At 49.9% G+C, this 24,540-nt stretch overlaps 2 protein-coding genes across 3 annotated transcripts in view; one reads left to right on the top strand and one right to left on the bottom strand.

Annotated features, from left to right (window-relative positions):
* The first annotated feature begins 2,776 nt into the window (after positions 1 to 2,776).
* CCDC167 (coiled-coil domain containing 167) lies at positions 2,777 to 18,603 on the top strand. The gene is made up of 4 exons (XM_054569311.1): positions 2,777 to 2,847; positions 16,353 to 16,447; positions 16,652 to 16,704; positions 18,051 to 18,603. Exons 1-4 carry the CDS (start codon positions 2,806 to 2,808, stop codon positions 18,152 to 18,154), a joined length of 294 nt encoding a protein of 97 aa, XP_054425286.1. The 5' UTR covers positions 2,777 to 2,805; the 3' UTR covers positions 18,155 to 18,603.
* Positions 18,604 to 20,081: 1,478 nt separating this feature from the next.
* The window catches only part of CMTR1 (cap methyltransferase 1), a 43,822-nt gene continuing 39,363 nt past the window's right edge, over positions 20,082 to 24,540 (bottom strand). For both annotated transcript variants that reach the window (XM_054569310.1, XM_054569309.1), the window contains 4 exons: positions 23,706 to 23,753; positions 22,696 to 22,808; positions 21,983 to 22,091; positions 20,082 to 21,188 (listed from right to left, as the gene is read on the bottom strand). In XM_054569310.1, coding sequence (XP_054425285.1) covers positions 21,056 to 21,188; positions 21,983 to 22,091; positions 22,696 to 22,808; positions 23,706 to 23,753 — 403 coding nt within the window. In that variant the 3' untranslated portion in view covers positions 20,082 to 21,055. The remainder of the gene's footprint in view (positions 21,189 to 21,982; positions 22,092 to 22,695; positions 22,809 to 23,705; positions 23,754 to 24,540) is intronic.

Below are 24,540 nucleotides of genomic sequence, written 5' to 3'. Positions count from 1 at the left end.
AGCATTCAAGGGTGTCTAAGATTTCTAGTCCTCCCCACTATGCCCATTTCACAGACAAGGAAATGGAGAGCCATAAAGGAGGCTTGACCTGCCCAAGGTCACACAGTGAGAACTGGCCTACCCAGGAATAAGCCCAGCTCTCCAGTCTGCCAGTGTAGTGCTCTATTTGCCTTAAACACTTTGCTCTAAAACTCTCAAATAGAAAGTCCAGAACCACAGCTCACTAAAGAACAAAGACAGACAGACAGACAGCTGATCCACAGTAATCCATCTGCATGTGGGCAGAATTTCCAGCACAAAGCCAGGCCAAACTGCAGCAGGCTCAGCAAACAGCCCTAGTGGCAATCAAAACTGGTCTTTACAGGTACCATGGGGATGAAAGGACCTTAGCAGTTTACCTGGGCCCTTTCAGCTTCCCCAGTACCACAGGGGTCACCACTGTCCATAACATCTGGGCACATGAAACCCATGACTGATGGTCTCAGCAGGGAGGATGGGTAAAGGTGGAAAGGGCATCTACTCCCTAGGGAGAGACACTTGTGTGTTTTGGGGGCTGCCTTTTGCAGTGAACTATGCACTCTTGATAATGAGAAACAACCCAAGTATTTGCCCCTAACTCCTAACAACACATGCTTTACCATTGTGTCGGAGCTGATGGAAACTAATATCAAAACAATGATCCAAATACAAATGGCAACAGTCGCTAAGCGAAACCCAGAAATGAAAAACTGGCAGCAGGAGCATCAGTCCTCCTGAGTCTCTCCTGGTCACTCACAAGCCACAGAACTGACCACTTAGTAATTTTCACAACAGCCCCACAAGCCGGGCACCACCAGCTTGTTCTACAGACATGGAAACCAAGGCTCAGCTAACTTGAGTACCTTGACCCCAATCTATAGCTGCCAAATGGCAGAGCTGGGATTGGAATCCAGGTCAGTCTCATTCCAAAAGTCTCCCTTTCACACAACCCAGTTGGGCTCTCATTCCGGTCCCATTTCAAGTATTGGTCCCATTATGAGAACTAGGGGACAGGTTTGGTTTGGAAAACCCGAGGCTCTTGAGGGAGAAGGGTGACAGCTCACCCATTACTTCATAGGGAAATACGGGAGAAAGCCAAGGCACCAACATGAAACTCACCCAGATCTCCGTGGCTTTTTCGTGGCACCAAATGAATGCACAAGGAGCCACTTCTAAAAGAATGCAGTGTTTTTTCTGCTTTTTTCACCTCTCCTGGGCCGGTGCCTGTGATAATTGGGAAGCACAAAGTCTGGTTTTTCTGGGATTGGGACCAATACTGTGAGGAGTGTTCCAACAATAAATGTTGCTGATTGACAGTTGCTGGACAACGTTCTTGAGTAAAAGTTTCTTCTGCACTGGGTGTTGAGCTGAGATCTGCACTGAACAACTGCTCAATAGCCTGCTTACTGTTCAGACAGAATTTACTCCACTTTTCCTCTACTGCCCTGAGTCAGGCGACCAGAAGAGGTGATATCTTAGGCCTCCTCCAACTCCATCATTCAATGACTCTGTCAAGAGGAGAACAGGGATCTGAAAACATTTTTTCCCCAAACACTGGGTCAGGTTCATTATTCACACACAGAAACAACAGGCTCCAACAGAGAGATGACTGGTCAGAAACTAAGGGGCTTCAATTATAGTCTCATATTCTTTGACCCAATAATTCCACTTGTACAAATTTATCTTAAAGAATTCAGAAAGACAGAGTTAAGTATATGCAAAGATATTTGCTTTACCATTATTTGGAGGTAATGTCCAATACAAGAATGGGATGTATTCATTGATGGCATATACAGCCATCGCAAATGATGATTGCAAAAGCATAGGGAAATGTCTATGACAGTGTTTTACAAATTGCAGTTCAAAATCCATTAATGGATCATGAAATAAACTTAGTCAGTCTCCTGCCACCAACTTAAAAAAAAAGAATGCTAGAGTAGGAAATATCAGAGTGCACCACAGATGGTAAAGGTGTTTATCAGGAAATTTTAGTTTTAGTTATACGGGTAACTGGGCCTTGATACAGAATAACACCTTTTATCATGGGGTCAAGGTGAAAACATTCAAAGTACCTGGGTCTACAGTGTACTATACAATAGGATGACAAAAGTATAAAATATGTTGGGGAGGAAATGTAGAGAGTAATACACAGAAATACAGTCAGGAATGGTGTTAAGACTGGTAGAATAAAGGATGATGCTTTAGATTTTTTGTGATGTTTGTGGGCTGTTCTTAAAATAAAACAAGTAAAATGAATAAGAACAGAAGACAAAAAAGAGGAATAACAACAGAGGCTCATTATCAGATCCCCAAAGGCTAAGGGGCTCAAAAGCAGTACTTCAGGATGGGCTTTGAAGGCTGGGCAGGATTTGAGTGGGGTGGGGGAGGTGCAGGTTGGCCTCAAAGTGTGCAGGGTGGTTACTAAAGAGATAAGTGCAATGAAGAAAATGGGGTGGAAAAAAGTCTCTCGGTGCTGTAAGGTGGCTTTGAATAAATAAGGAAAGAAGCAGCTCTACTCCTGGGTGGGGCATTATTCCTCGCCCCGCCCCGCCGGCATCTAGTGATTTAGCGTCTCCCCGGCTCCTAGGCTGAGGTCTCAAACTAGAGGCTGCCCCTTACAAACATGGCCGCGCCCCTCTGACCCCCGCCCTTTAATAAAACCTCGACCACCAGGAGCCCCACCTCTTGCTGCCTTGTGGCCAATAAGGGAGAAGCACGACTGTTTGCGCATGCGTGGTGCCACCAATGGGAGCGTCCAATAACGGCTGGGGGATCCGGGCAAATAATATGGCTAAAAAGAAGCGGGAGAATCTGGGCGTCGCTCTAGAGGTGAGAGAAGTTGGAGTGGGCCACGTCGTTAGTTGCCTAGCCCCGCGGCGGGGTAGTGGGTCAGCCTGGCTGCACGTTGGAGGAGGGGCCTAAGGGAGGCAGCAAGGGCGAGGCGGGTTTGGGAGAGGAAGCCAGGGACGTGAGGGGGCCCTGTGTGCGTATCCGGAGGGATACGAAGGTTGGAGAGCCCGAGGAGGTACTATAGGTGGGAACCGGAGGTGAGGGGACCACGAGAGGAGAAGAGACTTGGAAGTGAGCGGGAGTCCTCAAAGGGGGCGGGACAAGGTAATAAGGAGGCCCTGAAGGGAGACATTAAATGAGGCCCCTAAAGGGGCAGGTAGTCGGAGGTTGAGGGGGACCCCAGAGGGTAAAGACCTGTAGATGAAAGACCCCCAAAGATTAGAAAGCCCATATTGTTTAGAGTATTAGCAGTGGCTTAACCTTCCTCTGAGATGGCAATTTTTTCCTCTAAGGTACTGAAGCTTGTAGCTTGAAAATTACTTTGGGAACCTGTGGGAATTTGTGGCGAACTGTGGAATGGTGATGTTCCCAAACTGCTTAAAAATATTTTGCTGCATATGGAAGGGAAAGAAAATTGATGCATATTGAGCAGCGACTATATGCTACTTTGTTTGCATTCTCAGTTAACCCTCAATATAAGCCTGTGAGATTTTTACAGATAAGGAAACTGAGGTTTCAAGTAGAGCTGAGGTTAAAGCAGTAGAGGAGCTGAGAATCAAGCCAAGTGATTTGTCTTCTAGTATGGCGGTTTCCAGCCTTCTTGACACCAGGGACCAATTTCGTGGAAGAAGGGGTGGGGCGGGGGTGATGACAGGAGGCGGAGCTCAGGTGAGCTTCCCTGGTCATCTGTGGATGGATGGGGCAGGGGGCGGGCGACAGGAGCGCTCGCGCCGCGGTTCCTAAGAACTCTGCTCTAGTGCATCTTGTTTCTGATGTGTTATAATTCCCTTAGATCACCTCCTAGAGGTTGCAAGAAACAGGTAATAGTCTTCTTGAGCTTAGTACTAGTTTAGTGCTTCTCGAACTTAAGTCTGCACTAAGAATCTTGTTACAATGGGGAGTTGTTGAATTCTCTCCAATCTGGAGTAATTCATTAAGACTTGGGTGTGTATATGGGGGTGGGGAGGGTGTATTTTTAACAAAGCACTTGTGGGGTTTTTTTTTTCTTTGATTTGAGAGCGAGAGATACACTGACTTGTTGTTCCACTTATTTATGCATTCATTGGTTGATTCTTCTGTGAGCCCTGACTTGTATCGAACCTGCAACCTTGGCATATTTGGAGGACACTCTAACCAACCGAACTATCCAGCCAGAGCCAAATAATTAAAAAAAATTTTTTTTGATCGATCAAATATTTTTTTGATTTAGAGAAAGAGAAACATGTTTGTTCTTCTGCTCATCTACATGTTCACTGGCTGATTCTTGCATGTGCCTTGACTGAGGATTGAATCCACAACCTTTGCATAATGGGACTACGCTCTAACCAACTGAGCTACCTGGCCATGGCAAGAATTTGTGTTTTTAACAAGCTACACACATCATGCTGCAGCAGGAGGTTTAAGTAACACCCTTGAGAAATATCAGCCTACTTGGTAGGAAAAAAAGTTGATGGGAATATAAATCTTCTGAAAGAGAACATATAGATGATAAAATGAGAAGGCACTATGTAGTGGAAAGAGCGTAGACTTTATAGTCTGTATTAGGACACAATAAGCTGCTGTAATAGAAACCCCAAAAGTCAGTGGCTTCAAGAACAAGAAAGTTTTGTTTGTTTTTTTCTAACATGCTAGAGCAGGGATGGACAGATGTAGTCTGTAAAGGATCAGATAGTAAATATTTAGGCTTTATGGACCATATAGGCTCTGTTGTAACTACAGTTGATCCTCATTATTCATGGAGTCTGTATTTGTGACTTTGTCTACTTGTTAAAATGTATTTGTAATCCCAAAATCAATACCTTCAATGCTTTTGCAATAATTTATGGACAGGCTCAAAGCAGTAAAAAATTTGAGTCATCTGAGGCTCACATATCCCGCTAAGGTTGAACAAGGCAATTTTCTGCCTTCTTGTTTTAGTTCTTATATGGGAAATAAGTGTCCTTTTTATGGTCTATTTAGTGCCACACTTTTTTGTAATATTGGGCTTTTTGCTGGGGATTTTGCTGTTTAAAATGGCCCTCTATTGTAGTGCTGAAGTGCTGTCCAGTTTTTCAAGTGCAGGAAGGCTTCATGTGTCTTACACAGAGAGTGCATGTATGACTTTGTTCAGATCTGAGTTATAGTGCTGTTGAGTTCAGTGTTAATGAATCAAGGATATATATTATATTAGGTCTTTTAAAAGAGAAACACATGCAAAACAAGGTTTTGTATTGATCAGTTGATAATAATGTTGTGACCAGAGGCTCACAGGAACCTAACCTGGTTCAGTATTTGCTAATTCATTTTTGGTGGCAACTTTATAGAACATAATTTCCACAAATAACATGAATCAACTGTACTCAGATAGGCTGTCTTAGCACAAAAGCAGCCATAGGCAGTATGTAAATTAATGGGTGTGGCTGTGTTCCAATACAACTTTATTTACAAAACGGATGATGGGCCATATTTGGCCCACGGGCCATAGTTTGCCAACCCCTGGTCTAGAGTACTGGGACAATAGTGTTTCTGCTGTATTTCTTCCATCTTGTGCCTCTGCCTTCCCTTAGGACCTTATTGGCACCTCATGAATGAAACCAGGCATCACCCCATTGATGTATCCACTGGCAGGGAAAGAGAGAGTGGAGGAAGCACACCTACTGTCTTAAGAGTCTTGGGCCTAAAGTGCCCACTTTTCATTGGCAAAGATGTGAGGTAAGAAGCGAGGTCTCACTAACTGCAGGGGGAGGCTGGGAAATGCATTCATCAGCTAGGAGGCCACATGCCCAAATGTAGCTTGATTGCGTGGAAAAAGGGATTAGTGTGCTTTAGTGGACAACCCACAGTCTACACAGATTGCAACTTACCTCACAGTGTAGTTTTGAGGATTAGATGAGGAAGTCTATTTAAAGTGCCTAACATGGCCCTGGGGGTGTTATGATCAGCAAACAGTGCTCTTTCTTATTAGCGTCCTTTGTTGTTCTTTTGAACCTTTTTTATCATGGCTAAGTCAGCCTCCTTGTTTGGACTTTAGTTTCCTCATCTGTAACATGAAGGACTTTAACTTCACCGGGGGCGGAGGCTAGACTCACATGGTCCAAATACAGATCACAGTTTTTTGTTTGGCTGACACAGGTTTTAAAAGTGTTTTGAATTTGGTGGGACATAAGCTCTCATACCACCTTATACTGGTTACATTTGCCAATGTATTTTTTATGAATCAATACCAATATAGATGTTTACATTTGCCATCTTCATCTCTAAGGTTACTTTTTGCTTGGGTATTCTAAAATTTGAGATCTGTAACTGTGCGCCTTGGAAAAAGCTTGGCATCTGGCTGTCTCCTCACCTTGTTCATCCGTTGCCCCAGCAGGTCTGAGTATTGAATGTGCACTGATGCTCAGTAGCAGTAGATATTGTCCTCATTAAAAGTCGTGTGCTTAGAGCCAATGAAGTGGTGATTTAATCAAAAATGTTTGTTAATCTGACGAGAGCAATAAAACCCCCACAAGTGAGTGATCTCAGCACCTGCAAACAGTCTCCCCTTGTTGTAACGAAGCAGTTGCTGAGCAGACAGCACTCACCCCAAGGGCTGGCTCAGGCCAGCTGTACTGGGCAGTCGCCTCCCAGGACAGCTAAGGCACCTCCTAGCCTCCCCCAGGCATGGCTCCTCTCCAGACCTTTTTATCCAACTCATTTGCCACCTTGTGAGATCTCAGAGTTGGCTGTGAGTTTTAGCTTCTGAGAGTTAATTCTGAATAGCAAGAAAGAATTACAATTCAGATGAGAAATCACCAGCTCTGGTACTGATTTTAATGTTGTGTGGGAGGGGGGAGAAGTTGTATTTCAGTCTAAACTGATAGGCGGATTCTGGCTGAGGGAAAGGTTGCATTTCAGTCTAAAGTGATAGGATTTTGGCTGGTGTAAAACCTGTTTATGTTTTTTAATCTCTTGATAATAATGAGCTGTTACTTGGTCATCGTCCTTTTCTTTCAAAGCTGGACCATTCAACTTGGCGTCTTTAGATGTTTCAACAGCCAATTGTGTTGATGTGCAGTGTCTTAGCGGACATCTTAAAGGAGACATTTGGTTGGATCTGTTTCTTAGCCCAAAAATCTATCAGTTTGGAAAGCTTTTGGCTACAAGTTACAGAAAACTGACCTCAGTTATCTAAACAAATAGGAGTATAATTTTTTCCCCATAACAGGAAATTTGGAGGTTGGTGGCATTGGTTTAAAAGCTCAGCAATATAAGGGCTGGTATTTCTGCATTCTCTAAGCTGTTCCCTCATAGTCACAAGATAGCTGCCCAAGTTCCAGTCATCATATGACTTCTGTAACTTTAAAGATTTTTAAATTTATTTTTAGAGAGGGGAAGGGAGGGAGAAAGAGAGGGAAATATCAATGTGTGGTTGCCTCTCTCATGCCCCCTACTGGGGACCTGGCCCACAACCCAGGCATGTGCCCTGACTGGGAATCGAAACAGCAACGCTCTGGTTCACAGGCTGGCATGCAGTCCACTGAGCCGCATCAGCCAGGGCTCATGTCCAACTTTAAGTGAGGAAGAAGGAGAAAGGAACTACAACTCTCTTTGCCCCTTTATAAGCAAAGCATAAGCTCTCCCAGGAATCTCCCAACTGACTTCTGAACATCTTATTGGCCGGAACTGGTTCATGACCACTCCTAGTTGCAATGCAGCTGGCAAAGCATTTGTTGAGCTTTTCTAACTTCTGTAACGGAGTAAGACAAAGGAGGGGGTTGGGAATTAGTGCTGTGCTGGCCAACTAATAGTGTCTGCTACAGGGAATAAAAGTTAATGGGAGTCATTTAAAATTTACTGGAATCCTTCTCAGGAAAAGAGGCCAAGATCAGTGACGATTAAGTTGAGGTGGTAGATTGAGAGGAGAAAATGGCCTAGACGTGATGAGCACCAGGGGAAAGGAGCCTTGACACTTAAAATTATTTGTCTAATGTCAGCCACTGCTGTAAGCTCCCTGAGGGGAGGAAGGGGCATAAGCACTAAGTCTGGATGAAGACAAGTCTCCGTTCTGGAGCCAACTGCACAAAGCTGACAGGAGCCTACCAATTTGCTGAGATAAGGACTAGAAGCAGCTTAGTGGACTGTCAATAAATATTTACCGAATTGGCTTGAGTGGTTGGAGGAGGCACTTGAACCCTTGCCTCTGACATCTGAGCCCAGTTGAGTGGTTTGCTGGTCAGAGGTTAGGGGGCCGCAGTGGAGCAGGCAGTTGGATGCTGCCCTGCTGGGGTGCTGCCCAGCCAGAGGCTGGGCGAAAGGCTTGCAACATGCGGAGATCGTTCAAGGAACGCTGACCATTAAATGAGCCTCACCTGCTGCCAGACTCCAGAGACAGGTTGCCATTGGGCAGGTGATTTCTCTTGGCAGCCTGTGCCTGGCTCCACTCCACTTGATGGGGGTCAGGAGACTAAAACCTCATTACCTAACACGGCTGGATGTCAGCATGTGTGGAGTGGCTGTTTGCCAGCATCTTAATTAATGAATTCATAAGGCACGGAGAGGATGCCAGTTCTTGAAAAATGCTTTGAGCCTTTCAGTGATGAAGAAGCTTTTGCTAATTTACCAAAAAATATATTTGGGGAAAGAAGAGAAAACAAACTCCAAACAACATTCTGGCCAGGGACAGATGAAGGCTTTAGGCAGAGAGTGACACGCATCCCCTTGCAGCTGCTTTGCAGGCAGGAAGGTCTCAAAACGCCTCAGAGCCGGCATGGGCTTCAGCAGGGCCTCTCTCGCTTCTGACCCAGGGCGAGGGTGACTCCCCAAAGAAATGACAAGCACCTGCATTCTCCACTTTTCCCGAAAATTGTTCATTGATTAAAAACTGGAAAGGTTTCCTGTCTTCATGTATGCAGCCCAGGAGAGGAACTTCTCACAGGGCCTGATGATTTGGGGAGCCATGTGTGGAGGTTTTTCTGCCCCCACAGAGCCCTATGAGCCTCCTGCACAGAAAAACACCCCTTAATTAGTGTCAGAGTAACCAGCCCTTTGAGGTTTGAAGCCAGTCACCTGAAAAATTGAGGCCCATGACCCCCATGTGACTTGGCTGTGTCCCTAACGGCCCCAGATGGAAAGCCCAGTGCTTTTGCCAAAGACCATCTAGTCAGGCGGTCTGGCTTCTGTACCCATTATAATAAACATCCTGGGGCCTCCCTAATATGCGAAAAAGAGTGGATTTCTAGAAATTCGGTTCCCAGGCTGCTAGGACTGCACATGAAACAACTGACACCACTCTTAGGCTGTGAATTAACAAGTGAAAAGAAAGGTTTTGATACCCATTGGGGAAAGAAGGGCTTATCAGGCCCACTAACCCACCATTTTCCTTCTCCAAACTGAGTCTGTTTTTTGTTGTTGTTTTTTTTTAATTGAATTTATTGGGGTGACATTGGTTAATAAAACCATACAGGTTTCAAGCATACAACTCAATAAAACATCACCTGCACACTGGAAAGTGGGGTGGGGAGGTGGAAGTGGGCAAACTGGGTCTGTTTTATATGCATTTTGGAAGGTGCTTTGGCAGTTTAGGCAATTGTGGGAACCGTGTCTGGGAACCGAGATTGGAGGGCGATTCCCTCCAATGTGAGGACAGATGTCTCACCGTCTCCAAGCAAACAGATTTCAATCAGGTTCTTCCTTCACAGAGAGTATCCGTTATGTGGACAGAGACCAAGCCCTTGTACAAGATTATTCAGAGTAGAGAATCTATTGAAGCCAGATCAGCAAGCTTAGATAGACTTTGGGATTGGAATGACTGTTCCACACAATCCTTCTTTGTCATGAATGTTTTCATGAGGGATTTTAAAGAAAGAGCATAAGCTCCAGAGCAGAAAAACCCAGATTCAGAACCCACTTCTGCCACTTGCCAGTTCCATGACTTTGGGAAGTTTCTTAAAATCTCTGTGCCAGGTGTTCGCTCCTCTGTAAAATGCGGCAGTCCCTTCCTTGTAGAGTTGATATAGACCTTCCCACAAACTGCCCAGTCCGGGGTATAAGGAGCAGAGGTTGCGACCAGGAGCCAAGAGTGGCTCAGGGCTGGTGGCTCTCTGCTTTCTTGATGTGGGGTGGCAGACTCGGACTGCCTGGCTCTCCCATGGACTGGCTGTGTGACAGGACAAATTACTTCATCTCTATGGCATGAGTTTCCTTATCTGTGAAGTGTGGATATTAATAGTACTACTCATTCATAGGATTATTGTGAGCATTGCATGAGGGCATCCGAGACAAGTCCAGAGCAGTGCCCGGCACACAGCACACGCTACAGAAGAGGTGGCTGCTCCTGGCATGGTTTAGTTTTGCATGGACTCTCAGCTTCCATGAGGCTGCTTTGACCCAATCTGTGCCATCCACACATGTGAAACCCAGTGATTTGAGTTGGGCTCAGGAACTCTAACACTGTGCTCTTTATTAGTTCTTGGTGCCCAGCAAAGGCCTGGCCAGGCAGGTGCAATACATGCCCTATAACCATGGCCTGACTCCCGAGGTTAACTCGTAGTCAGCCATTTCTGTCACTTGCTGACAAGCAAAGCTCCTGAGAGCAAGGCCAGCAAGACCAGGAACAACTTCCTAAACTAGAAAGCAGTAGCCGAGTGCCAAGCCCTGAGGGTGCCTCTGCCTGTTCCCAGAAGGCAGTCTGGCCCTAGACAGTGGCTCCTTAGGCAGTAGGCAGGGAGCCATCTTCCAGGCTGTCAAGATGCTCATGAGAGCACAATTTTGCCACCTTCAATAGGAGAACCTTCAATAGGGGAGTGACAGCCTGTGGCTTGTTCTTGTCGGCAGAATAAAAAGCTGCATGTAAGGCCCTGGCAGCAGCCAGACCTGGAGCTGACCCCCAGGGAGCCTAACCTCACCGACCAGTCTGCTGGGCAGTTTGTACATAAGCTAGCACTCATGTTTCTTGCCCCCAAAGAGGTCTCATTGAGGACTCTGATTCCAGGAGGCTCCATACTCCTGAAAAGATGCCCCAATGGGGATTTGAGACGGATTTTACAGTTTCTCTTAACACAGTGGTTTTATGGCTTATAGGACCCCAGGGAGACTTCCCTAAAGCTCTAAGGTGTTATTCCCCAAGTCAGGTGGCAGAGGGGATTTTGCTTAGCCGGTTTAGGGTTACTGAGCTGCCAGTGGAGCAACATGGAGCACACAGCACTCAGACCTGCCTCTGAGGGGGGAGGCCTGGAAGACCACTGGGAAAGGCTTTGCCCCTGATGACTGAAAATGAAGAAGTCCTTTCTTCCCTTAGTACCTACCAGCAGGAGCAATGGCTCCTTTTGGCTGCTGGGGTCGCAGCCCATGCTGACTTTGACTGTGAGGCTGACTTCAGATCTTAACATTCTTCTGTAGGAAACCTCCCCGCCCCTGTGGAGGATCCTTGGTCTTCTCACCGAGCCTGCCCCTCTGCTCACTCTCAAAGCTATCCGCCCGGCACCAATTCCCCAGTCCATGCTTGAATACGAAATGCAGTGTTCTGCGATGGAACTACTCATGAGCCTTTCCTGTTACAGCACTGACTTCCTGGATCCTGGCTCCAGGCCTCCCTGAGACCTTCGGCTCCCTCCTACTTGAGGGATGCTCCTTCCCACTCCCTACCTTATGGACCCTTTTTTCCCCTTCTTTCTCCTCCCCTCATGGCTCTTCTCTGTCTCAACTCAGGCCAGGTTTTAGCCACTGCTGGGCTCGGAGTCAAATCATAGACTTACCCACCAGGACCCCCTGCACGTCATCACCTACTTCTTGGTTCTTTGAACTGCTTGCACACAAGTTTACACAACACCTAGCAGGTCCTCAGCTCTGTGAGGTGCAAGAAGGCATAGTTTGCTAACTTGTAGGGAGCTCACACCACACACCACTGCCTTTTTGACTTCTTTGGGTTCCTTTGCAGCCGTGCTGTACCTGCTGCCATGTCAGTGACTTAAAGTGTTCATTTTCCCTGTATAGAAATGGGCATTGGTCTTCTGAATATAAATGTAATGTATGGGGACTTCTTAATGTTATTGTACTTTGGGGGCAACTGCTGTCTGCCCCCACACTGCCTGAATGAGTTCCCTGTCTCAGCCCCCACCATGGCTGTAACCAGTTGGCCTGTGGCAGTCATAGCCAGCATTGCTACTCATCTACAGCTCCAGGAAAATCTCAGCACTGGAGCCAGTCTTGGGCCTGGCATGCTCTTCCTGCTAATTGACCCGCTATCCAGCATGTTGGGCAGGAGTCCTGGGGCCCTCCATGACCTCCAGAGTGTAATTCTCCCCACTGGTGCTGTCTGGATCTCTTTGATGGGGCCTCCTGGAACTTCACATTCCTGCTTCCAGCTTAGCTGGATACCAGGCCCCATAGAGCCATGGTGTGGCTGAACCCGAGCTCCACCTGCCATTCCATGTCTCCCCAGGTTGCCCAGATCACACCTGAGTGTGTTCTGCCCTTTGACACTGCTCTAGGCCTGTCATCCTCGATTCCAGTAGGCCCAGACTCTACAGCTTGGTGCCGGCTCCTGAGCCTCAGGCCCACCTCATCCCCAGGCCGCTCCTGAGGTCCCTAGCATTCCATGTCCTGAGCCAGCTGGATGCTGTTCTGATGGTCTGCCCTGCAGGCCCCCACCCCTGCTGAACCCATCCGCTGGGTCAGAGGATGGCTGCCAGTGACCAGGGGGGGGTTTCTGTCCATCACACACCCCTACTTCTAGCTCCTTCTCTTATTCTTGCCACAAATTAACTTTTTTCTTTTTATTGCCCAAAGATCCAGTGAAAACTATTCTCTGATAATAACGGTAGTAAACACTTAATGAACTACCATGTGTGTTAGGTACTGTTCAGGCACCTTACATATATTGGTCACATCATCCTCACAAGTCTTTTAAATATGAAACATTATCTTTGCTTTACACATGAATAAACTGAGGCACAGGATTAAGGGATGTGGCAAGAGCGCGACAAGCTGAGGCACCTGATTACAGCCCCCCTCCGTGCAACCACACTGCAGGAGCCACAATTTCAGGCTTCTAGGCACTTAGGCTTTCCCCAGCTCTGACCCTTATGTTTCTAGAATCTTCCTGACATTTGTTCCCTTATTCAGATCCGAACCCTTGTCTCTTCTCTCCTGGTCCTGGCCATCTTGTTCTCTGTTGCCTTCGGCCTGCTGGCAGAGAATAAACTAAGGACTACAGGTTGGCACTGGGGATTTTGCAAAGTGCATAATCCACGTGCGAGTCATTGAGAGTTGACTGAAAACCCAACTAGAGGCTCCCTTTAAGGCCCACGTCTGGGTCTCCTCCCTCATTTCTGGGCCTATCTTGTCAGCTCTGCTCTGTAGCCACCACTCCTGACCCTAGTCACCAGTCACAACTAAAAGATGAATCCTGACCCTCCATCCTTGCCTTCTCTGCAGCCAGGAGGTCACCTGGAGTCTTTGCACCATTATAGCTGCTCGGGAGTCCACTTCTGCTTCAGCATATGCTGTAGGGTGTTTGCCAGCTGGGTCATCCTCTGAGGACAGGTTTCTGGCCTTCTGAAGGGCCAGCCAGCCACCTGACAGTCTCAACTCCCCTCACTCAGCCCACATCAAGCATCTGGGTTATTAAGAGGGGGAATTCGGTGTTTACAAGGGAATCAGAGCTGTCAGCAGGACATAAATATTCATATAGGGAGGCTAGAGCTTGAGTCCCTAAAACCTTGATTTGTGTTTGTCTATTTGAGCCTCATTAAAAAGTGGTAAATGAAAGTGGGGATATTCAGTGGAACTGCAGATAAATTGGGCTTGTTCAGAGAAAGGCCTCTAGCTGCCAGCTCCATAGGCCCTGCCCAGAGCACAGTGGCTGGTTGGCTTGGCCACTTGTGGTTTGCCAACCTCAATTCAGAGTTTGCTTAGCATGAATTCCTGGTCTTGCTCTGGGCCAGTTAGTGCTTGTTTGGGCACCTGGTAGCCTTCTAGGGGTGTTTAGGGATGGAAATCCCCAACCTTTTTCCTTCCCAGAATGACATCCAAACCAGGGCCTGGCCCAAGGGGTGGCAGAGAGAAATCTAACTTAGGACTAATACTTGCACTGGGTGATCCACAAAGTCCGTATCTATGTGCATGTATAGTTGCTTCTCTTTCTCCTTCCAGCTTCTGTGGGCACAAGTAGCGGGTTTCAGAGACTGTTGTTAAAGGGGGCCTAAATCCGCCTCCATCTCCTTGGCCCCAGCTATGCCCAAACCTACTCCATGGCTGCAGAGACTGCAGTGGGCCAGGCCTTGTGGCCACAAAGAGGAGACAAATGGCCAACATGATTTCTAGGACAGGAGCTACAAAGTCAGGCATCCCTAGGGGCCAGGAAGTCACATACATGACTGGAGTGGGCCAATCTGGGCTAGAGTTGAGCCCCAGGCTACAGATTTATCCCATCTGCCTCGGGGCTCCCAGAGTTTGGGAAGATGAGGTTTGGACACACAGAGCTGGAATGACAGAGTTTGTGCTCAGCCTCAAGAGAGGACTGACTAATTTGCTGGGGACAGGAGGCAGTGCCCTTCTAGTAGAGAGGTCTCAAGGGGGAGGTAGAGCAACTTCAAGAATTAATTTTCGCTTGGGACCCAGCATGGCATTTGGTGCCCTGATTGGAGTTTCTACACCGTGGAATGGAAACAAAGTCTTGGGGTTCTGATGGGCTGGGCTCTGTGTGTTGGGGGTGCTGCTGTGAAAGGGGGGGGTCACGTGGCAGCCTGAAGCACCTGCTGCTCTCAGCTTGGGCTCCCTGGCTCCACTAGCCATTGCGTCAGGCTACTGCTGTTCCTGGAATCTGGCTCCCCAGAGCTCATTTTCCTACAGCTCCTATTCTAGGATGGTCTTTGACCTCCCCAGGCACAGGCCCCATCTCCTGGCTAGAGGTGTTTCCCAGGACAGTCATCCCTTTGGTGCCCATTTGCACAGAAATGACACAAATTACCAGGCAATTAACTCAAGCCTGTGCAGTTGCTCCCTCCCACGGGGCCCTGCTTCCAGAGGTGGAGTTGGCAGCAGGCTGGGCTGCAGAGAGGGGAATAGATGGTGCATTACCTGTGCCGGGCATTGGGATGAGGGAATGTTGCTGCCCCGGGATAGGTGTTGACCAGAGAGAAGGGCAGATGGCCCAGGGACTTCAAGTACAATGCTGACACTGGCCCCAGAACGCCTCCCTGGGACTCTGGGATTTGTAATCATTGGTTACCGTCTCTTCAGGCGTCACTCTGGAAGGGACTGGAGCAGAGAACTGACTGAGACCAATAAGGAGACAGGGGTGTTCCACTTTGACTCCTCGGAGAAGTAATTCTGTTTGGGGGACCCTGTCTTCCACTTGTGAAATAGAGGTCATATTTGCTATCCCTCCTGTGGACGTGGTGAGAATGAGATAAGTCAGATGGAAAATTGAGCACTTTGGGGCCCTCTGGGCCTTCCCACCCACTGAAATCTAGGCTCCTGCCAGTAGGCGGTGGTTCGAGAAAAGCAGGCCCAGGCCCAGAAGGGTGGCCAGTTAGATGCCTGGGAGCAGATGGACACAGATGAACTTTTGAGGCCAAATGCATGATACCAGGAACCAGGCTTGGATGATCCTGTCCAGTACTTTATGTGAGATTTTCCCACAATTCAAATTATTTTATCAAGTACACATCTCTGAAATTATAATAAAAACAAAGAAAAACGATACCTTTGGCAACTTCAGAAGTTATTTTGCCCACAAGTCACAGCTACCTTGATGATGGGCAATGTTTTTACTCTAGAACCCAGTCGGAAAGAAATAGAAGTGTTTTGCATTTTTTAAAACAGTACTTTCTATTGATTCTCATGGAAAAATGTATTTTCTTACAACTTAGAATACTTTAAGACAAAGTGTTATCAATGGGAAAAATACCTCTGCGTTTTTGCCCCTAGATGTGTAATCACCCATCCCTCACATGTGTGGAGTGCATTGGAAAGGCAGGGCCTTCCTGAAGCATCTCACTTCATTCCGGAATACGTCTGTGTGGCAGGCGTCTGCCGTGTTCAAAGCTCTCGTTAGTCCTGTTGTGGGGCCCCACTGAGGCATGTGCTGGGGAGACAGTGACTAAGGGGCTCTTCCTGTCTGTACCCAACTCATGATTTGGCCCACTGGGTCAGGGCAGCTGTGAGATCCTGAACAACACCCCCAACTATTTCTAGTGGGGCTCAGGGGGTACCATGTGGAGGTAGAGGACAGCAAATGTTAGGGGTTGCGGGGGGCTGTCCCAAAAGACTCCTAGAGGCTTCCTCCTCCCCATCTCCAAATCCTATTCTGAAAGTTGAAAGGCTCTGCTGCCCATCTCTAGCTGCTGGTGTGCTGTATGTTTCAGATTGATGGGCTGGAGGAGAAGCTGTCACAATGTCAGAGGGACCTAGAGGCTGTGAACTCCAGGCTCTGTGGGGCGGAGCTGAGCCCAGACGCCAGGTAAATGCTCCTGCCGATGCCCTCTGCCCCCTACCCTGCCCTCCTTCAGCCCTTCATGTCTAGCCTAGGCCCTGAGCCTCTAGTTCCCGCTCCAACTGCCACCAGAGACCTGGGCCCTTGTCCAACCTGCCCTGGCAGGCCAGCTGCCCCTCTGGTGGGAAGAAGGAAAAGGGCTTGAGGCGTAAAACTCCTTCCCCCTCACAGGAAGTCTCTGGAGAAGGAGAGAAACAGCCTGATGAACAAAGCCTCCAACTATGGTAAGAAAGTTCCCTTCTCTTAACAGCCCCACCCTCCAGTACCAGAGTCAGGAGGGGCGGGCAGCCCAGAGACTCCACAAGGTGACAGGGATCCCGGAGGCTGCAGGAACACACTACAGGCCTAGCAGCCTGGAAGAGCAGGTTTGTGCCTTTGTTCCAAGGGAGATGGAGTGGCCTGTAGGTCTGTCTTCCTGGAAATGAAGGGGTACAGTGGTAGCCAGGCTCCGAAAAAGTTCTCACATCCACCCAGACTTGGGAGGTCTCTTTTCCCTGCCCACTCCTCCCAGACCTCCACTCCACCTAGAGAAAAACCCTGTGGCGGGAGGGCTGCTGGGCCCATGGTGAAGGAAGATGAGCCGCCCACTTGGGTGCTGGGAAGGGGTACAGGGGTGGAGCAATGCTGCCACCTTCTGGGTGCTGGGCGCAGAGCCAGGTGGAGCCCAGGCAGGGCAAGGAGGGCAGCTGCTGGGCCCATTACCATCCCTTCCACCACTCTGGCCCTGCTGGCCTGGGAGAAGGATGGTCCACAGAGACTCCTTGACTTGTCTGCTCTACTCTCAGGAGCCAGATTTGGCAAGAACCAGCCCAGAATAGTCCACATGGCAGGGAACCTTCCAGGAGGGCCATTTTGAAAAAACACTAAGCACAGTTCATGTGCACACACACACGCCTGCCTGGGCCCTGGGCTCCGTCTGGTCTGCAGGTGTCTCCCTGCTCCCTCACACAGGTAGAGGTGGGATATCAGTTCCCCCTCCAGCCTAGCAATTGTCACACACCTGGGGTTGAATGAAGACTGTGTGGCTGTAGAGTCGGAACTGGTCTCTAGAGATGAGCCCGACTACTTCATAGCACAGACCACCTCCTCTTAGCATCCCTCACTCATTGGCTGGGCATCCAGCAGAGGGTGGGACTGGTAGCAATGGTGGTGTGGTTCTACCCTGTACCTACCCCAGCGTCAGAACCAAAGAGGTCCCAGGTGCTCTCAGAGTTTCTGGTTGAGAAACTGAAAGGATGGGCACCACAGAGCCCACCCAGGCTGAGGTTATAGTTCTGAGGACTCACCTGGTGATGCCATGCCACCACATAGCTTGGCTTTCGCATGAAGCCTTTTGGGTGACCCCCTCACTCATCCCATTCTCAGCTTCAACTGCATTTGAAGAGAAATGGTTGAGCAGCACTGAGTGTTGGGACTTTTCAGGGCAAGGACAGTCATTTTCACAGATAAAGCAGTGGCTGGTAGGGAACACCTCTGCCCTTAGCAGCGCGTGAGCCCATTTGCGAGAGAGGCAGAGGCAAATGAGAGTAGAAGATGGACCCAAACTACCCAACACCCTGTATCCTCCCAGAAAAGGAACTAAAGTTGCTTCGGCAGGAGAACCGGAAGAACATGCTGCTCTCCGTGGCCATCTTCATCCTTCTGAGCCTCATCTATGCCTACTGGGCCATGTGAGCCTGAGATTTCTCCAGAGTCTGCAACCTGGTCACAACTAAGCAGGCCCTTCAGGCCTCAAGAGGACCAAGGTACAGGGACATTTCTGCCCCACACAGATACTACAGCAGGGCTTCCTGTTGGCTCAGCCCGTTCAGCCTCCCGGTCCTGCTGTGGGGCCTGGGTCTCCAGGACTTTGTGCTGGCTCCTCCTCTAGCCCAAGGGAGAAGCAATAAAGAACACCCAGGATGCACCTGTCTGCTAGTCAATGTCATGGTGCGACTGCAGCTTGGGGTGGGGGGCGGGGGGCACTCAGGAATCAAGGAAGAGATGTTAAGGGAAAGCTCTTAGCTTAGAACTCAGAGAGGAGAAGCAGGGCTGTGAAGGTGAGCCCCTAGCTTAAGTGGGGAATAAGGAGACAGCAGAAAGCACCCTCCAAGTCAGAACTACACTGGGAGCCATTTCTAGGGCTTGGGAAATGTGCCATGTGTCCACCGCCCCCAACAAACACACTGCCTTGCTCAGCGCCGCTGCCTGTAGTTGTGGCAGAAAAAAAATGTAGCTTATGCAGCAAAAGGCAACTTGGGGACTTGAAGTGGTCATGTGGCAGTCCCGCAGACACAAGGAGTTAATCCGTCTTCAAGAGGCAGGCAAGCTGGTGAGGTCTGGCGGAGTGAGTGGGCAACAGGAGCCATGGTAATGACCAGGCAGACTTATAGTGACAGTGGCCAGTAAATCAGGCGGGGTTTGCAGGAAGAAGCAGTAGAGGTGGGGCCGATTTGATGGGGAGACAGGAGCCACACACACAGACATCTCATACTGCCCCTGCGCACATCTCCAACCCTACCCCCAGCACAGGGCCCGGGAGTCTGGACCTGGGGGGCTAGAGCAAGGCAGAGCGGTGTAGGGCAACCAAAAAGGTGAATGACTTGGGAGCTGAGAGCATACCAATTAAGTAAAAAAGGAAAGGAGTTGTCATGGGAGCTCAGGAAAGGACCCTTGAGGCCAGGGTGAAGGAGCCAAGCAAAGTGCAGGCAGGCTCTAGGAGAAAACCAGCACCAGTGATGGAACTGGTGAAGACACTAGCCTAGAATGGAGCGGGAGGTGCCATCTGCACCTGCACGTCCCCCACCCCCAAGCACAGCACCCGGTGCAGAAGGAAGGAGGGATGCTGGCTGGGGGGGTCAGTGAAACCATCTCTTCCCTCTCCCTCTAGTCTAGTGGCACTAACTGGTCTGACACCTGTGTTATTTTAGTCACACAGACTGATTCTGGGTTGTCACAATACCACCAGCATGAGCTGCGTGATTTGTGTTCAGGGGGAAAGTGCCTCCCTACCCTGCTGGGCTGTAGGTCCATTCATCCTCCAGTCCCAGCTCCTAACAGGAGCTGCATAATTTCCTGACTTCCTTGGGCCCCTTTCTGGCAGCCAGTAACAGCTCTGGGAGCCCTGAGCTTGGGCAAGGCCTGATTAAACAAATCCTCTCTTCCAGCACAGCTTCTTCCCCTTCACCTTCAGCCCAAGCCGTTTTATCCAAGGCAGTCCCAGACCGCAAAGTACCGAGGACAACCTGCAGCAGCCCCAGCACAGAGCCACACAGGCATTAAAAATATGTTTATCTTTAATGATCCAAGATTTCGCAAGACACACTGACATACCGAGAACTGGGTGGAAATACAGCATTTTAGCAGTGCTGCTGCCAACCCAGTGGGGGAAGGGGAGATTGGATGCTGGCTGGAGACCTGCCCCACCCATGTGGAGCCAATTCCAACCTCACAGGAAGCCTCGGTGCCCTATCTCCATGGAAACCAGTCTGGCACTAGGATGGGGCCCTATGGAGCCTGTACAAACATCTCTGACAGGTGCCCCACCACCCAAAGCTACTGCCCAGCTTCCCCTCTTCCCCCTTCACCACCACCAGAGAAGATAATGACCATAAAATGACAGAGTGACTGTACCCCCTACTGGAGCGGAAAGGAGGGAAGGGTAGCAAGGTGGCTGTGGCAAATGAGGGTGTCATAATTGCCAGAGGGCAGGGTGCGACCCCACCACAGAGGTGCCATCTGTTACAGTGGGGCCACTGCTGCTGGGGCATAGAAAAGGCAGGGCTTCGAGGATGCTCCCCTTCTAGAGCCGCCCAAGATTCAGGTAAAAAGGGGATAGGGCCCCGGAAGGCTCTATCACCCAAGGAAGCAGTCACATCCACTCCCAAAAGCAGTGCTACCTGCATCCTGATGTGGTATTAGGGACATGGGGCCCACACACCTCCCTTCCCGGCCTGCGGGACTGTCAAGAGGTCTAGGCTGCGAAGAACTCCAGGAAAGACCGAGATAGGGTAGGGGATGAGACAAGAAAATCTTCTCCAACTTGGCATCAAAACAGAGCAAGTTTAAAGAAACAAAACCTTGATTTGTACAGTAGCTGCTCCTGGCCAGCTCACGACAGTGGGCCTTCACCCACTCAGGGTTGGCCCAATAAAAAGTTGGGCAAAGCTGGGCCATGGCCGCCCTCAGGGCAGTGCATGGAACTCAGAAAAGTGAGTCTACAGGATACAGGAGAGAACAGCAGAGCTAAAGCCCTGGGCTCTCTGACATGTCCTTCACCAGCCCCACATGCCCTGGGCCCTGACTGCAAACCTGCCATAGGAGCAGCATCTTTCCTGGCAGGGGAGACAGTTCCCAGGCAGGTCTCTGGGGAGGCAAGTCTGTGTCCCAGAAGGAACCCGTGAGTGTTCTCTGAAGGCCCCTCGCTGAGCTCTTCAGGGGAAATGGAGAGGAGACCACCCACTCCTCATGGCCAAGTTGCAGTGACTGTGCTGCTGTCCCTTTCCAAGGATGAAGGAACCAGTACTGTGTGCCCCAGGCAGAGCACACTGACTCCAAACGACAGGGCATTCAGCAGGAGTGGGCGTCCCTGGGCGCTCAGGCGCTGTGCATCTGGATGAAGGAGAGGACGTCCTCCTTGGATAGCTTTTCTGGGTCCTGGGGCTTCTGGGAGTCATGCACACGGATGCCATCCCCCCACTCCCAGAAGAGCCGGCCATAGTAGCAGATGCTGGGAAGGAGAAAGGAGGTCAGAGGGCTGCACTCGGGTGGTGCAGGATGTAGAGACCACCACCCTACTCCTGGCAACTGTGGCTTAAGGCAACGGTCCCCAGCCTTTTTGGCACCAGGGACTGGTTTCACGGGAGACAACTTCCACAGACCCAGGGGGCAGGGGGCGTAACAGGAGGCGGAGCTCAGGCTGTAATGCCAGCAGAGCTGTGCTAGCCTGCCCACCACTCACTTCCTGCTGTGCAGCCTGGGAAGGTGCAGGGGCTAGTGTTGGGAACACCTGGCTTAGCGGGGGGTCTTCCCTCTGGCAGTCAAAACTCCAAAAGGCTCCAGCTCCTCCTCCTCGCCTTCTAAAACCAGCTTTTCTGAACAAACAGCGGCTGCTTGCTGATGGCATCCAACTGGATTTCTACAATCACTGACATTCCTGGTTTACCTATGTGTGCTATTCTGATAGGATTAGCGGGGTGACAGGAACTAGTGTCAATGGCTCATTTTAGGCACATTAGGACTACTGGTAGCTGTTGAAACCTATGATCAGCAACCTGGCAAATGGACACTGAGTCCTGAGAAGGGACACTTGGGACCCTGAGTTTTGAGGGGCTGCGCTGTGGTACTCAGCATGTTCCCACCACCAGGCCAGTGTTATGTAAGCTGCTCTGTGGGGCAGATGCCCTGCCTAAGTAGGGCCCTTCACACCCTGGAGGGGGCCACCCTCTGCATCCTTGTGGGGAGGAGCCCAGCCCTTGCTCAAGGGAGCCCCTGCACAGGCAGGCTTGGAGGAGGGCTACTTACTGAAATGGGGCAATGGAGTCTGCAGGGAGCTCATAGGTAGAGGTCCTGGTTTTCTTGTTGTAGAAGAACTTCCTCTTAGAGCTTTTGCTGATTCCCATAGTCCATGGCTCTGACAGGAGGGAAAGGAGAAGCAGCCCAGAGAGGACACAAACCCATGGGGGAATAGGTTAGGCCAAGGCAGGGGCGTGCCTTCCTCCACTTCCCCGAAGTACAGGCAGAGGCCAGCCTGTGAAGATTCAGATTTCACACCAGCCCAAAGAGGCTCCAGAAGAATGACTAAGATAATTAACAACCCCACCTAGTCCTGCCAGCCTGGATCAGGGCAACATCTCTGGGACCCTGGCAGAAGGAGCGTGACTCTGTTAACCAGAGGGCTCTTAAGGAGAGGATTCTACAGGGGGTGCAAATGTCTAAGACTAACTTTCTGAATCTGTCACTACCTACTGAGAAATCCTCTTCCTGCCACGAAGACACCATGCGCATGTATGAGTTGGGTTCCTCTCTTCCCAGCCCCAGCCTAACCACCAGGACCCACCAAAGAACAGAAGTGGCTCAAGGCACACAATCCCCATGCCCCCCATGCATCTTAAAGAAATGCCAGCCTGGCTGCTCCCCATTTGTGTAGAGAACCCTTAGCTCTGGCTTAAGCAGGCCCTGGGCCAATCACTCTCTGACTGAGAGGACCAGGGACGGAACAGTCACTTATCACGCACCATTCACTGTCCTGACGATGTAGAGGCCAGTGGGCACGAAGTGCCGGTCGTCGCGCCCTGTGTAGCTGAGCTTCGGTGTGCCACTGGAGCCCTTGATGATCTTCATCTCTAACCTGAGTTCCCCAAGTAGGTGTGTGAACAGGGAGTGTGAGTGTGTGCATGAGAGAGAGAGAAAGCCCTAACATTAGTCTCTTGCTACTATCAAAAATCACACCAACCACTGTATTTTATCTCAGTGCGACATAAGAAGCTGAAGCAGAGACATGAGTGACCTGCTCCAGGCCACACTGCAAGTGAGTAAGTGCAGTGCTGACTTCAGAACTCAGGTTCAGGCTCTGAACTCCCAACCAAGTAAGTAATGGAGGCAGGGGGATAACAGATGTCCGTGATACATTGCTGTTGTTATGATTTGGGGTGAGACCAGTGAGGGTAAGATCTGAGACTGTGGGTGCCACTGGGTCTTCAGTCCACCACCCGTGGCATCACTGTGGCCAGTGAAGAGTTAACGTGAAAGCACTGAAAACAGAGGCCACAGCAGCGCCCACCCAGGATGGACCGCCCACCCAGGATGGACCGAGAGATCCGAGCAAACTCCACACAGCTAAGAATCCAAAGAAGCAGTTATGCCCCCCCTAACCCTCCAGGCTCAATCTCTCTGTCAGCACCAGGAGCTGGGATTTACAGTGTTTCAAGCAGCTTGCTGCTCTGCCCCTCGCAGGGACAATCGTAACTATTATAGCATCAGTGAGCCCGTATTTCTGCCTGACATACACCAGCCTGCTCCCCTCCTGACAGGGTGCTGAATCAGCTGTCAGCCGGGGGGCTCCTGGCTGCAGTGGAACCACACTGCACGAGGCAAGGGAGGTAGGGGTAAAGGCAGCTTGCCAGGGCCAACTTACCACCCACCCCAAACTGCCTTTACATAAAAACCCCCAGCAACTCCTGGACACTGCTATGGCCCCCATCTTAACTCCTCTCAAATCCTGAGCTACCCTGGTTGACTCACGCACCTGACAAAAATCTTCTCCATTTCCTCCAGCCTGTACACCTCTTTCACCCTGCAGGGAGAGGGACAGAGAGAAGACAAGGGCTTCCTGAGGGGACATTCTTGCCCAGGCACCAGCTGGTAGCCAGGTGGCTGTGCCTATCCTTGCCCTCTGCCCCCTAGCCTGTCGCACTGCTGTCCTACACAGACAAACCCTAGGTTCCAGAGCTGCCAAGAGCCCTCTTGGGCCTACCCAAGGACAACTGGGGAGAGCAACTGTGGTTAAGGAAGACGGGAAGCAAGTGGCAGGGCTTGTAGACAAAGCTGTCTCTGCCAGAAACCACCCCAGTGTGTCATCACTGTTCCCTGAGGCCAGAGCAACACGGTCTAGGCTCTTGGCCACATCTGACTACATGGATTTTGGGCATTTCCATAGCAGAGTTACTTCCAAATAGTCATAATAGGTCTGTTACCATAGGGAGCAGGGGACTCCTACCTAGGATGCAGGGCTCCTGTGTAATGCCCAGCCCTCCACCTCTGGGGGCCCTTGAACACACCCTGGGAACTGCCACTGGGGAAGGTCCCCAGAGATCTAGCAACCAGACCACAGGCAGAGTGCCCGGGAGCTGCCTCTCAGGACCAGGTAGACAGGATATTTGCAAGCACAGGAAGAAATTACTTTTAGACTTCCAAAGGACACCTATAAAGTGTATTTTCAGTAGTGAATATAATTTTAACTAAATTCACATTAAAAAAGAATAAAAATGATTTTGATAAAATATAAATAGACATCTCAGTCTCTAGTCATGTGAAGCCCAAGGTAATAACTTCAGACCTTAGCCCGGCAATGAGAAGTCTAT

The sequence above is a fragment of the Pteronotus mesoamericanus genome, unplaced genomic scaffold (genome assembly GCF_021234165.1).
Source record: "Pteronotus mesoamericanus isolate MK-2021 breed Mesoamerican mustached bat unplaced genomic scaffold, CSHL_Meso_final contig_20, whole genome shotgun sequence".
Lineage (NCBI taxonomy): Eukaryota > Metazoa > Chordata > Mammalia > Chiroptera > Mormoopidae > Pteronotus > Pteronotus mesoamericanus.
This window is presented reverse-complemented; position numbering and strand designations above follow the sequence as displayed.